The sequence below is a fragment of the Narcine bancroftii genome, chromosome 13, assembly GCF_036971445.1.
Source record: "Narcine bancroftii isolate sNarBan1 chromosome 13, sNarBan1.hap1, whole genome shotgun sequence".
In the NCBI taxonomy this organism is placed as follows: Eukaryota; Metazoa; Chordata; class Chondrichthyes; order Torpediniformes; family Narcinidae; genus Narcine; species Narcine bancroftii.
The window spans coordinates 25,993,785-26,009,267 of NC_091481.1; the positions used below are offsets into that span (position 1 = coordinate 25,993,785).

The following is a 15,483-nucleotide window of genomic DNA, read 5'->3' on the forward strand; positions in this document are numbered from 1 at the left end:
ATAGATTAATCCAGGCTGACTGCGTCATTAGAATGTATTGAAGAAATGAGACTTCAAACCTAGATCGCAATCCACTCATTCCCTTGTTTCTAATGTCCAAGAACCAGCTTTTCATTAAAGCTGACTTACCGCTAGTGGCTGTGCCAGGAGTACCAGTGGTCTCCGTCACTGGAGATGTTGGTAATGTGGTATCTACAAAATATCAGGAAGTCTTCGTTAATAAAAGTCTCTCAATTTCTTTCTGAAAACATTCAGTAGCATACTTTCAATTTTCACCCAACCGAAAAAAATAGGCTTTGCTGGCCAAGCAAAGAACAGAGGAGATCACGTCATCTATAAATGACCCTCATTAATTTGTAATTTCTGGTAATAATTAAGCTTCTCTATTCTCAGAACATATTTTCAAAGTGCATTGATCATTTACAATTACATCCTAATTTAAACTGACCACTACAGTCAACCTTCAGTGTCATGAGGTCTATTGACCTCTACAGTCAATCTTTGGTGTCATGACGGTCACCTTCATTGCAGAGTATTACACTCACAAACTTCAGTGATCAATCTGGACCAATGTTGATGTTGTCCAGATGTCACAGCTTTAAATTCTGGCGCTGGCTCTGGGTGAGCAATGACCTAATGTTTGTTCATGGAATCAAGGCACAGGCGATCTCTGGCCAGCATAAAATTACAGTTTCCAACTTCTTTCCAAATTCATCTCCCAGTCGCATTTATTTAGTTTTTCAACCACTTACACACTACTGGCTTTTCGCTGATTTTCAAAGTAATTCATCAGAATGCAAAACAGGAAAGCTGTACTCACAGGCGGTGGTTTCCGCAGCAGTTGTACTTTTGCCAGTTTCTTCAGTCGATGCTGTCGCTGTAGATTAAAGAGAGTACAGCTAATTACCGACATGCAATTCGAAATTAGAGGCTACAATTTAAGCTCATTGAAATCATCACATGGTCACAATGAAATGGATCATTTTTGCAAAGGTTCAACAATTTTGCATTTTATTACAAACGCATTGCACAGTTCCATAAAAGTAAGCCATAACTCTTGCATATTCACCAAAAATTAACCTCTCCAAATTTGCAAAAATTGATAAAACTGTGGCTGACTGCCACATTTTAATGTATTGAAGAAATGAGCAATCAAACTTAGATTTCAATCCATGTAACCAACTCATTCCCTCATATCTAGTGCGTAAGAGCAAGCTTTTCATTAATGGTGACTTACCGCTCGTGGTTGTGCCAGGAGTTCCAGTGGTCTCTGTCACTGGAGATGTTGGAATTGAGGGGTCTGCAACATATCAGGAAGCCTTCATTAATAAATGCATCATAATACATTTATATATGCTAATTTTTCATTTTCCACCCTTTGAATATAAAGGCTTTGCCGGCCAGGCAAAGAACAGAAGATATGATGGCATTTAAAAATAACACTCATTGATTTGTAATTGTGGATTTAATTTGGCTTCTTTATTCTCTGAATATATTGTAAGTTTGCTTTGTTCTTTTACTTTTAAACCCCAATTTCTATTGACCTCTACAGTCAATCTTTGGTGTCATGACGGTCACCTTCATTGCAGAGTATTACACTCACAATCTTCAGTGATCAATCTGCACACATATTCCTGTGTCCAGACATCACAGCTTTAAATTCTGACTCTGGCTCTGGGTGAGCAATGACCTAATGTTTTGTCATGGATTCAAGGCACAGGCGATCTCTGGCTAGCATAGAATAGCAGTTTCCAACTTCTTTCCAAATTCAGCTCTCCGTCGCATTTATTTACCTTTTCAACCACTTCCAAAACACAAGATTTCTGGTGATTTTCAAAGAAATTCATCAGACCACAAAACAGGAAATCTGTACTCACAGGCAGTGGATTTCGCAGTTGTTGTAGTTTTGGCAGTTACTTCAGTCGATGCTGTCCCTGTGGATTGAAAGTAGTACAGCTAATTAATGACAAGCAATTGGAAATTGGAGGCAATAACTTGAAATCATCACATGGTCACAATGAAGAGGACAATTTTGCCAAAGAGGTAACCACTTTTCTTTTTTTTTTAAATGCATTGAACTGCACCATCAAATTACACGCATCACTCTTGCACACACAGCAAAAATTTTGCTCTCTAAATGTGCAAAGATATAGATTAATCCAGGCTGACTGCGTCATCAGAATGTATTGAAGAAAGGAGACTTCAAACCTAGATCGCAATCCACTCATTCCCTTGTTTCTAGTGTTCAAGAACCAGCTTTTCATTAAAGGTGACTTACTGCTTGTGGTTGTGCCAGGCGTACCAGTGGTCTCCGTCACTGGAGATGTGGGTAATGTGGTATCTACAAAATATCAGGAAGTCTTCGTTAGTAAAAGCCTCTCAATTTCTTTCTGTATACATTCAGTAGCATACTTTTCAATTTTCACCCCCTCGAAAGAAATAGGCTTTGCTGGCCAAGCAAGGAACAGAGGATATGACTTCATCTATAAATGACCCTCATTAATTTGTAATTTCTGGTAATAATTAAGCTTCTCTATTCTCAGAACATACTCTCAAGGTGCTTTGATAATTTACAATTACATCCTAATTTCAACTGACCACTACAGTCAACCTTCAGTGTCATGAGGTTCAACTTCTTTGCAGAGTATTACACTCACAAACTTCAGTGATCAATCTGGACACATGTTGCTGTTGTCCAGACGTCACAGCTTTAAATTCTGGCTCTGGCTCTGGTTGAGCAATGACCTAATGTTTGATCATGGAATCAAGGCACAGGCGATCTCTGGCTAGCACAAAATTATAGTTTCATCTTCTTTCCAAATTCATCTCCCAGTCGCATTTATTTAGTTTTTCAACCACTTCCACACTACTGGCTTTTCGCTGATTTTCAAAGTAATTCATCAGAATGCAAAACAGGAAAGCTGTACTCACAGGCGGTGGTTTCCGCAGCAGTTGTACTTTTGCCAGTTTCTTCAGTCGATGCTGTCGCTGTAGATTAAAGAGAGTACAGCTAATTACTTACATACAATTCGAAATTAGAGGCTACAATTTAAGGTCGTTGAAATCATCACATGGTCACAATGAAACGGATCATTTTTCCAAAGGTTCAACAATTTTGCATTTTATTACAAACGCATTGCACAGTTCCATGAAAGTAAGCCATAACTCTTGCATATTCACCAAAAATTAACCTCTCCAAATTTGCAAAATTTGATAAAACCGTGGCTGACTGCCACATTTTAATGTTTTGAAGAAATGAGTAATCAAACTTAGATTTCAATCCATCTAACCAACTCATTCCCTCATATCTAGTGCGTAAGAGCAAGCTTTTCATTAATGGTGACTTACCGCTAGTGGTTGTTTCAGGAGTTCCAGTGGTCTCTGTCACTGGAGATGTTGGAAATGAGGGGTCTGCAACATATCAGGAAGCCTTCATTAATAAATGCATCACAATACATTTCTATATGCACATTTTTCATTTTCCACCCTTTGAATATAAAGGCTTTGCCGGCCAGGCTTAGAACAGAAGATATGATGGCATTTAAAAATAACCCTCATTGATTTGTAATAGTGGATTTAATTTGGCTTCTTTATTCTCTGAATATATTGTAAGTTTGCTTTGTTCTTTTACTTTTAAACCCCAATTGCTATTGACCTCTACAGTCACTCTTCAGCGTCATGACAGTCACCTTCATTGCAGAGTATTACACTCACAATCTTCAGTGATCAATCTGCACACAAGTTTGTGCGTCCAGACATCACAGCTTTAAATTCTGCTTCTGGCTCTGCGTGAGCAATGACCTAATGTTTTGTCATGGAATCAATGCAAAGGCGATCTCAGGCTAGCATAGAATTGCAGTTTCCAACTTCTTTCCAAATTAAGCTCTCTGTCGCATTTATTTACCTTTTCAACCACTTCCAAAACACAAGATTTCTGGTGATTTTCAAAGAAATTCATCAGACCACAAAACAGGAAATCTGTACTCACAGGCAGTGGATTCCGCAGATGTTGTAGTTTTGGCAGTTACTTCAGTCGAAGGTGTCCCTGTGGATTTAAAGTAGTACAGCTAATTACTGACAAGCAATTGGAAATTGGAGGCAATAACTTGAAATCATCACATGGTCACAATGAAGAGGACAATTTGGCATAAGCCGCAACCACTTTGCTTTTTCTTTTAAATGCATTGAACTGTACCATCAAATTAAACCCATCACTCTTGCACACACAGCAAAAACTTTCCTGTCAAAATGTGCAAAGACACATATGAATCCAGGCTGACTGCGTCATTAGAATGTATTGAAGAAATGAGACTTCAAACCTAGATCGCAATCCACTCATTCACTTGTTTCTAGTGTTTAAGAACCAGCTTTTCATTAAAGGTGACTTACTGCTTGTGGTTGTGCCAGGAGTACCAGTGGTCTCCGTCACTGGAGATGTTGGTAATGTGGTATCTACAAAATATCAGGAAGTCTTCGTTAGTAAAAGCCTCTCAATATATTTCTGTATACATTCAGTAGCATACTTTTCAATTTTCACCCCTCGAAAGATATAGGCTTTGCTGGCCAAGCAAAGAACAGAGGATATGACTTCATCTATAAATGAACCTCATTAATTTGTAATTTCTGGTAATAATTAAGCTTCTCTATTCTCAAAATATATTTTCAAGGTGCTTTGATAATTTACAATTAAATCCTAATTTCAAATAACCACTGCAGTCAACCTTCAGTGTCATGAGGTTCAACTTCTTTGCAGAGTATTACACTCACAAACTTCAGTGATCAATCTGGACCCATGTTGCTGTTGATCAGACCTCACAGCTTTAAATTCTGCCTCTGGCTTTGGCTGAGCAATGACCTAGTGCTTTGTCATGGAATCAAGGCACAGGCGATTTCTGGCTAGCATAGAATTGCAGTTTCCAACTTCTTTCCAAATTCAGCTGCCCGTAGTATTTATTTAGGGTTTCAAACACTTCCAAAGCACAAGATTTCTGGTGATTTTCAAAGAAATTCATCAGACCACAAAACAGGAAATCTGTACTCACAGGCAGTGGATTCCGCAGATGTTGTAGTTTTGACAGTTACTTCAGTCGATGCTGTCCCTGTCGATTCAAAGTAGTACAGCTAATTACTGACAAGCAATTGGAAATTGGAGGCAATAACTTGAAATCATCACATGGACACAATGAAGAGGACAATTTTGCCAAAGAGGCAACCACTTTGCTTTTTCTTTTAAATGCATTGAACTGTACCATCAAATTAAACCCATCACTCTTGCACACACAGCAAAATTTTTCCTCTCTAAATGTGCAAAGATATAGATTAATCCAGGCTGACTGCGTCATTAGAATGTATTGAAGAAATGAGACTTCAAACCTAGATCGCAATCCACTCATTCCCTTGTTTCTAGTGTTCAAGAACCAGCTTTTCATTAAAGGTGACTTACCGCTCGTGGTTGTGCCAGGAGTACCAGTGGTCTCCGTCACTGGAGATGTTGGTAATGTGGTATCTACAAAATATCAGGAAGTCTTTATTAATAAAAGCCACTCAATATATTTCTGAAAATATTCAGTAGCATACTTTCAATTTTCACCCCTCGAAAGAAATAGGCTTTGCTGGCCAAGCAAAGAACAGAGGATATCACTTCAACTAAAAAGGACCGTCATTCATTTGCAATTTCTGTTAGTAATTTAGCTTTTCTATTCTCAGAATATATTTTCAAGGTCCTTTGATCATTTACAATAAGATCCAAATTTCAACTGACCACTACAGTCAACCTTCAGTGTCATGAGGATCAACTTCATTGCAGAGTTTTACACGCACAATCTTCAGTGATCAATCCAGATATCCCAGCATTAAATTCTGGCTCTGGCTCTGGGTGAGCAATGACCTAATGCTTTGTCATGGAATCAAGGCACAGGCAATCTCTGGCTAGCATAGAATTGCCGTTTCCAACTTCTTTTCAAATTCAGCTCCCCGTAGTATTTATTTAGGGTTTCAAACACTTCGAAAGCACAAGATTTCTGGTGATTTTCAAAGAAATTCATCAGACCACAAAACAGGAAATCTGTACTTACAGGCAGTGGATTCGGCAGATGTTGTAGTTTTGGCAGTTACTTCAGTCGATGCTGTCCCTGTAGATTCAAAGTAGTACTGCTAATTACTGACAAGCAATTGGAAATTGTAGGCAATAACTTGAAATCATCACATGGTCACAATGAAGAGGACAATTTTGCCAAAGATGAAACCACTTTGCTTTTTCTCTTAAATGCATTGAACTGTATCATCAAATTAAACTCATCACTCTTGCACACACAGCAAATATTTTCCTCTCTAAATGTGCAAAGATATAGATTAATCCAGGCTGACTGCGTCATTAGAATGTATTGAAGAAATGAGACTTCAAACCTCGATCGCAATCCACTCATTCCCTTGTTTCTAGTGTTCAAGAACCAGCTTTTCATTAAAGGTGACTTACTGCTTGTGGTTGTGCCAGGAGTACCAGTGGTCTCCGTCACTGGAGATGTTGGTAATGTGGTATCTACAAAATATCAGGAAGTCTTCGTTAGTAAAAGCCTCTCAATATATTTCTGTATACATTCAGTAGCATACTTTTCAATTTTCACCCCTCGAAAGATATAGGCTTTGCTGGCCAAGCAAAGAACAGAGGATATGACTTCATCTATAAATGAACCTCATTAATTTGTAATTTCTGGTAATAATTAAGCTTCTCTATTCTCAGAATATTTTTTCAAGGTGCTTTGATAATTTACAATTAGATCCTAATTTCAAATAACCACTGCAGTCAACCTTCAGTGTCATGAGGTTCAACTCCTTTGCAGAGTATTACACTCACAAACTTCAGTGATCAATCTGGACCCATGTTGCTGTTGTCCAGACGTCACAGCTTTAAATTCTGGCTCTGGCTCTGGTTGAGCAATGACCTAATGTTTGATCATGGAATCAAGGCACAGGCGATCTCTGGCTAGCATAAAATTATAGTTTCATCTTCTTTCCAAATTCATCTCCCAGTCGCATTTATTTAGTTTTTCAACCACTTCCACACTACTGGCTTTTCGCTGATTTTCAAAGTAATTCATCAGAATGCAAAACAGGAAAGCTGTACTCACAGGCGGTGGTTTCCGCAGCAGTTGTAGTTTTGCCAGTTTCTTCAGTCGATGCTGTCGCTGTAGATTAAAGAGAGTACAGCTAATTACTTACATACAATTCGAAATTAGAGGCTACAATTTAAGGTCGTTGAAATCATCACATGGTCACAATGAAATGGATCATTTTTCCAAAGGTTCAACAATTTTGCATTTTATTACAAACGCATTGCACAGTTCCATAAAATAACCCCATAACTCTTGCATATTCACCAAAAATTAACCTCTCCAAATTTGCAAAAATTGATAAAACTGTGGCTGACTGCCACATTTTAATGTATTGAAGAAATGAGCAATCAAACTAAGATTTCAACCCATCTAACCAACTCATTCCCTGTATCTCGTGCGTAAGAGCAAGCTTTTCATTAATCGTTACTTACCGCTAGTGGTTGTTTTAGGAGTTCCAGTGGTCTCTGTCACTGGAGATGTTGGAAATGAGGGGTCTGCAACATATCAGGAAGCCTTCATTAATAAATGCATCACAATACATTTCTATATGCACATTTTTCATTTTCCACCCTTTGAATATAAAGGCTTTGCCGGCCAGGCTTAGAACAGAAGATATGATGGCATTTAAAAATAACCCTCATTGATTTGTAATAGTGGATTTAATTTGGCTTCTTTATTCTCTGAATATATTGTAAGTTTGCTTTGTTCTTTTACTTTTAAACCCCAATTTCTATTGACCTCTACAGTCACTCTTCAGCGTCATGACAGTCACCTTCATTGCAGAGTATTACACTCACAATCTTCAGTGATCAATCTGCACACAAGTTTGTGCGTCCAGACATCACAGCTTTAAATTCTGCTTCTGGCTCTGCGTGAGCAATGACCTAATGTTTTGTCATGGAATCAATGCAAAGGCGATCTCAGGCTAGCATAGAATTGCTGTTTCCAACTTCTTTCCAAATTAAGCTCTCTGTCGCATTTATTTACCTTTTCAACCATTTCCAAAACACAAGATTTCTGGTGATTTTCAAAGAAATTCATCAGACCACAAAACAGGAAATCTGTACTCACAGGCAGTGGATTCCGCAGATGTTGTAGTTTTGGCAGTTACTTCAGTCGATGCTGTCCCTGTGGATTCAAAGTAGTACAGGTAATTACTGACAAGCAATTGGAAATTGGAGGCAATAACTTGAAATTATCACATGGTCACAATGTAGAGGACGATTTTGCCAAAGCGGCAACCACTTTGCTTTTTCTTTTTAATGCATTGAACTGTACCATCAAATTAAACCCATCACTCTTGCACACACAGCAAAAACTTTCCTGTCCAAATGTGCAAAGACACTTATGAATCCAGGCTGACTGCGTCATTAGAATGTATTGAAGAAATGAGACTTCAAACCTAGATCGCAATCCACTCATTCCCTTGTTTCTAGTGTTCAAGAACCAGCTTTTCATTAAAGGTGACTTACTGCTTGTGGTTGTGCCAGGAGTACCAGTGGTCTCCGTCACTGGAGATGTTGGTAATGTGGTATCTACAAAATATCAGGAAGTCTTCATTAATAAAAGCCTCTCAATATATTTCAGTATACATTCAGTAGCATACTTTCAATTTTCACCCCTCGAAAGAAATAGGCTTTGCTGGCCAAGCAAAGAACAGAGGATATGACTTCAACTAAAAAGGACCGTCATTCATTTGCAATTTCTGTTAATAATTAAGCTTCTCTATTCTCAGAATATATTTTCAAGGTGCTATGATCATTTACAATTAGATCCAAATTTCAACTCACCACGACAGTCAACCTTCAGTGTCATGACGATCAACTTCATTGCAGAGTTTTACACGCACAAACTTCAGTGATCAATCCAGATATCCCAGCATTAAATTCTGGCTCTGGCTCTGGGTGAGCAATGACCTAATGCTTTGTCATGGAATCAAGGCACAGGCGATCTCTGGCTAGCATAGAATTGCCGTTTCCAACTTCTTTCCAAATTCAGCTCCCCATAGTATTTATTTAAGGTTTCAAACACTTCGAAAGCACAAGATTTCTGGTGATTTTCAAAGAAATTCATCAGACCACAAAACAGGAAATCTGTACTCACAGGCAGTGGATTCCGCAGATGTTGTAGTTTTGGCAGTTACTTCAGTCGATGCTGTCCCTGTGGATTCAAAGTAGTACAGCTAATTCCTGACAAGCAATTGGAAATTGGAGGCAATAACTTGAAATCATCACATGGTCACAATGAAGAGGACAATTTTGCCAAAGAGGTAACCACTTTTTTTTTTTTAAATGCACTGAACTGTACCATCAAATTACACGCATCACTCTTGCACACACAGCAAAAATTTTGCTCTCTAAATGTGCAAAGATATAGATTAATCCAGGCTGACTGCGTCATCAGAATGTATTGAAGAAAGGAGACTTCAAACCTAGATCGCAATCCACTCATTCCCTTGTTTCTAGTGTTCAAGAACCAGCTTTTCATTAAAGGTGACTTACTGCTTGTGGTTGTGCCAGGCGTACCAGTGGTCTCCGTCACTGGAGATGTGGGTAATGTGGTATCTACAAAATATCAGGAAGTCTTCGTTAGTAAAAGCCTCTCAATTTCTTTCTGTATACATTCAGTAGCATACTTTTCAATTTTCACCCCCCTCGAAAGAAATAGGCTTTGCTGGCCAAGCAAGGAACAGAGGATATGACTTCATCTATAAATGACCCTCATTAATTTGTAATTTCTGGTAATAATTAAGCTTCTCTATTCTCAGAACATACTCTCAAGGTGCTTTGATAATTTACAATTACATCCTAATTTCAACTGACCACTACTGGGTGCTGTGTAGCGACGCAGACTTAATAAGTGAACTTGTTGTAGTGAATAGTGACCATGGTATGGTTACTTTTAAGCTGCAATTAGAAAGGGAAATGGAAAGGAAGTCGGAAGCATCTGTACTTCAGTTAAATAAAGGGAATTTTGCAGCTATGAGGGAGGAGCTATCCAAAATAAAATGGGAAGATACACTAGCTGGGAGGACAACTGGGGAAAAATGGCAGGTTTTTATGGACATTTTTCACAGGATTCCGGACAAATTTATTCCAAAGTGGAGGAAAGGCTCTAGGAGATGCAAATGGCAGCCCTGGCTAAATAAGGAAATCAAGTGCATTATCAAGTCGAAAGGGAGTAATTATAAGATAGCGAAGCGGAGTGGGAAATTAGAGGATTGGGAAACCTTCAATGAACATCAGAGGGTAACTAAGAAAGCCATAAGAGACGGGAAAATGAAGTACGAGAGGAAATTAGCAGATAATATTGCGGAGCATAGCAAAAGCTTTTTTAAGTATGTGAAGAGGAAGAAATTGGTTCGGTCTAAAATTGGCCCTTTGAAAATGGGCAAGGGTGAAATTATTACCGGAAACAAGGAGATGGCAGAGGAATTTCACAAATACTTTGCAACTGTCTTCACCAAGCAGGATATAGGTTATAGTCAGTTAGGGGGTAGTAGTCATGCGGTACCAAGAGACTTGGGGAACTTTACTGGGGAGGTAGGGGATCTAATGGATATCCGGATCCAGAAGCAGAAGGTTATGAGTAAATTGTTGGGACTGAGGGCTGATAAATCCCCAGGGCCTGATGGGCTGCATCCTAGGGTGCTTAAAGAGGTGGCTATGGAAATTGTGGAGGCACTGGTCGACATTTTCCAAAGTTCCATAGATTCCGGGGAGGTCCCTGAGGATTGGAGAGTGGCTGATGTGGTGCCGCTTTTTAAGAAAGGAGGGAGGGAGAAAACAGGAAATTATAGACCGGTTAGCCTGACATCAGTGGTGGGGAAGATATTGGAGTCCATCATAAAAGGAGAAATAGCAGAACACTTAGTCAGTAATAATAGTATAAGAGCTAGTCAGCATGGATTCCTTAAGGGTAAGTCACGCTTGACTAACCTTCTGGAATTTTTTGAGGATGTGACAAATAGGGTGGACTCGGGAGAGCCAGTGGATGTGGTGTATTTGGACTTCCAGAAGGCCTTTGATAAGGTACTGCACGGGAGTCTAGTGGGCAAGATCAGGGAGCATGGTATTGGAGGTAAGGTGCTGACATGGATGGGAAATTGGTTAAGAGATAGGAAACAAAGGGTTGGAGTAAATGGGTCTTTTTCAGAATGGCAGGATGTGACGAGTAGAGTGCCTCAGGGATCGGTGTTGGGTCCTCAGTTGTTTGTAATTTATGTTAATGATTTGGATGAGGGGATTATAAATAACATGAGCAAATTTGCAGATGACACTAAACTGGGTGGCGGTGTGGGGTGTGAGGAGGATGTAAGGAAAATGCAGAGGGACTTGGACAGGCTGGAGGAGTGGGCGGCTAAATGGAAGATGAATTTCAATGTGAACAAATGTGAGGTTATTCATTTCAGGGGAAGTAATAGGAAAGCTGAGTATTATTTAAATGGAGACAAGCTAGGGAGTGGGGAAGTGCAAATGGATCTGGGTGTACTTGTTCACCGGTCACTGAAAGCTAGCATGCAGGTTCAGAAAGCTGTGAAGAAGGCAAATGGAATGTTGGCTTTCATAAAGAGGGGATTGGAGTATAGGAACAGAGACGCCCTTCTGCAGTTATACAGGGCCCTGGTGAGACCCCACCTGGAGTATTGCGTCCAGTTCTGGTCTCCAAACTTGAGGAAGGACATACTAGCTATAGAGGGTGTGCAGCGCAGATTTACAAGGTTAGTTCCAGGGATGGCAGGGTTGTCATATGCAGCAAGGCTAGAAAAACTGGACTTGTATCCATTGGAGTTTAGAAGGATGAGGGGGGACATGATTGAGGTATACAAAATCATCAGGGGGATAGACAAGGTGAAGTCTGATTACTTGTTCCCAATGATGGGGGAGACGAGGACTAGAGGGCATAGTTTAAGAATACAGGGTAGGCCCTTTAGGACGGAGATGAGAAAGCATTTTTTTACCCAGAGAAGTGTGAATCTGTGGAATTCACTGCCACAGAGGGTGGTAGAGGCGGATTCGCTGACTATGTTCAAAAGAGACTTAGATAAGACTCTTGTGGGAAACGGAGTTAAGGGTTATGGGGATAAGGCTGGAAAGGGGAACTGATGGTAATGATCAGCCATGATCTAAAATGGAGGTGCTGGCCCAACGGGCCAAATGGCCTACTCCAGCTCCTATTGTCTATTGTCTATTGCTCAGTGTCATGAGGTTCAACTTCATAGCATAGCAATACATTCACAAACTTCAGTGATCAATCTGGACCCATGTTGCTGTTGTCCAGATGTCACAGCTTTAAATTCTGGCTCTGGCTCTGGGTGAGCAATGACCTAATGTTTGATCTTGTAATCAAGGCACAGGCGATCTATGGCCAGCATAGAATTACAGTTTCCAACTTCTTTCCAACTTCAGCTCCCCGTCGCATTTATTTAGTTTTTCATCCACTTCCACACCATTGGCTTTTTGCTGATTTTCAAAGTAATTCATCAGAATGCAAAATAGGAAAACTGTACTCACAGGCGGTGGTTTTCGCAGCAGTTGTAGTTTTGCCAGTTTCTTCAGTCGATGCTGTCGCTGTAAATTACAGAGAGTACAGCTAATTACTGACATGCAATTCGAAATTAGAGGCAACAATTTAAGCTCGTTGAAATCATCACATGGTAACAATGAAATGGATCATTTTTCCAAAGGTTCAACAATTTTGCATTTTATTATAAACGCATTGTGCAGTTCCATAAAAGTAAGCCCATAACTCTTGCATATTCACCAAAAATTAACCTCTCCAAATTTGCAAAAATTGATAAAACCGTGGCTGACTGCCACATTTTAATGTATTGAAGAAATGAGCAATCAAACTTAGATTTCAATCCATCTAACCAACTCATTCCCTCATATCTAGTGCGTAAGAGCAAGCTTTTCATTAATGGTGACTTACTGCTCGTTGTTGTGCCAGGAGTTCCAGTGGTCTCTGTCACTGGAGATGTTGGAAATGAGGGGTCTGCAACATATCAGGAAGCCTTCATTAATAAATGCATCACAACACATTTCGATATGCACATTTTTCATTTTCCACCATTTGAATATAAAGGCTTTGCCGGCCAGGCAAAGAACAGCAGATATGATGGCATTTAAAAAAAACCCTCATTGATTTGTAATCGTGGATTTAATTTGGCTTCTTTATTCTCTGAATATATTGTAAGTTTGCTTAGTTCTTTTACTTTTAAACCCCAATTTCTATTGACCTGTAGAGTCAAACTTCAGTGTCATGATGGTCACCTTCATTGCAGTGTATTACACTCACAAACTTCAGTGATCAACCTGCACACATGTTGCTGCGTCCAGAAATCACAGCTTTAAATTCTGCCCCTGGCTCTGGGTGAGCAATGACCTAATGTTTTGTCATGGAATCAAGGCACAGGCGATCTCTGGCTAGCATAGAATTGCAGTTTCCAACTTCTTTCCAAATTCAGCTCTCCGTTGCATTTATTTACCTTTTCAACCACTTCCAAAACACAAGATTTCTGGTGATTTTCAAAGAAATTCATCAGACTACAAAACAGGATATCTGTACTCACAGGCAGTGGATTCCGCAGATGTTGTAGTTTTGGCAGTTAATTCAGTCGATGCTGTCCCTGTGGATTGAAAGTAGTACAGCTAATTACTGACAAGCAATTGGAAATTGGAGGCAATAACTTGAAATCATCACATGGTCACAATGAAGAGGACAATTTTGCCAAAGAAGAAACCACTTTGCTTTTTCTTTTAAATGCATTGAACTGTACCATCAAATAAAACCCATCACTCTTGCACACACAGCAAAAAATTTCCTCTCCAAATGTGCAAAGATATAGATTAATCCAGGCTGACTGCGTCATTAGAATGTATTGAAGAAATGAGACTTCAAACCTAGATCGCAATCCACTCATTCCCTTGTTTCTAATGTCCAAGAACCAGCTTTTCATTAAAGCTGACTTACCGCTAGTGGCTGTGCCAGGAGTACCAGTGGTCTCCGTCACTGGAGATGTTGGTAATGTGGTATCTACAAAATATCAGGAAGTCTTCGTTAATAAAAGTCTCTCAATTTCTTTCTTTTTTTTTTTTTTTTTTTAAATTTTTTATTTTTCACACCATAAATCACAATAGCCATGATATACATTTTTTCTTTTCCACACATTTGCAGTGACTTTTTCTCCCTCCCCCCTCCCTCCTCCCAAGCCACCCCCCCATCCCCCCCCCCTCTCATCCATTTTAGTTATACAATCTAGGTTGCATTAATTCAGTTAGACAATGTTGTCATTCAACAAAAATACACCAGAAATTCTACTGAGTCCATTCTTTTCTTTTCTTCTCCTTCCATCAACTTAGGTAATGTTTGTTCCCGGTAGGTTTTCGCTATTGTATTTAATGTAAGGCTCCCATACTTGTTCGAATATTTCAATATTATTTCTTAAACTATATGTTATTTTTTCTAATGGAATACATTTATTCATTTCTATATACCATTGTTGTATTTTCAAATTATCTTCCAATTTCCAGGTTGACATAATACATTTTTTTGCTACAGCTAGGGCTATCTTAACAAATCTTTTTTGTGCATCCTCCAAGTCAGTTCCAAATTCTTTATTTTTTATGTTACTTAGGAGAAAGATCTCTGGATTCTTTGGTATATTGTTTTCTGTTATTTTATTTAATATCTGATTGAGATCATCCCAAAATTTTTCTACTCTCTCACATGTCCAGATTGCATGAATTGTTGTTCCCCTTTCTTTTTTACATCGAAAACATCTATCAGATACTGTTGGGTCCCATTTATTTAACTTTTGCGGTGTAATGTATAGTCTGTGTAACCAATTATATTGTATCATACGCAGCCTCGTATTTATTGTATTTCTCATCGTTCCAGAGCATAACTTCTCCCATGTTTCCTTTTTTATCTTTATATTTAAATCTTGTTCCCATTTTTGTTTAGTTTTACCATTTGTTTCCTCATTTTCCTTTTCTTGCAGTTTAATATACATATTTTTTATAAATCTTTTGATTAACATTGTATCTGTAATCACATATTCAAGGTTACTTCCCTCTGGTAAACTCAAGTTGCTTCCTAATTTATCTTTCAAGTAGGATCTCAGTTGGTAATATGCCAGCGCTGTATCTCCCGTTATATTGTACTTATCTCTCATTTGTTCAAAGGATAAGAATCTACTTCCTGAAAAACAATTTTCTATTCTTTTAATCCCTTTTTTTTCCCATTTTCTAAAGGCAAGGTTGTCTATTGTAAAAGGGAGTAGCTTATTTTGCGTCAATATTAGTTTTGGTATTTGGTAATTTATTTTATTTCTTTCTACATGAATCTTCTTCCATATATTGAGGAGATG

At 38.8% G+C, this 15,483-nt stretch overlaps 1 protein-coding gene across 1 annotated transcript in view; it reads right to left on the bottom strand.

Annotated features, from left to right (window-relative positions):
• LOC138748011 (mucin-2-like) overlaps positions 1-8,927 on the bottom strand; it is a 125,689-nt gene extending 116,762 nt beyond the window's left edge. The window contains exons 1-14 of the mRNA XM_069907711.1: positions 8,903-8,927; positions 8,585-8,647; positions 7,128-7,184; positions 6,476-6,538; positions 5,444-5,506; positions 4,390-4,452; positions 3,989-4,045; positions 3,349-3,411; positions 2,932-2,988; positions 2,279-2,341; positions 1,878-1,934; positions 1,238-1,300; positions 821-877; positions 130-192 (exon numbers count right to left, since the gene is read on the bottom strand). Coding sequence (XP_069763812.1) covers positions 130-192; positions 821-877; positions 1,238-1,300; positions 1,878-1,934; positions 2,279-2,341; positions 2,932-2,988; positions 3,349-3,411; positions 3,989-4,045; positions 4,390-4,452; positions 5,444-5,506; positions 6,476-6,538; positions 7,128-7,184; positions 8,585-8,647; positions 8,903-8,927 — 814 coding nt within the window. The remainder of the gene's footprint in view (positions 1-129; positions 193-820; positions 878-1,237; positions 1,301-1,877; positions 1,935-2,278; positions 2,342-2,931; positions 2,989-3,348; positions 3,412-3,988; positions 4,046-4,389; positions 4,453-5,443; positions 5,507-6,475; positions 6,539-7,127; positions 7,185-8,584; positions 8,648-8,902) is intronic.
• Positions 8,928-15,483: the final 6,556 nt, after the last annotated feature.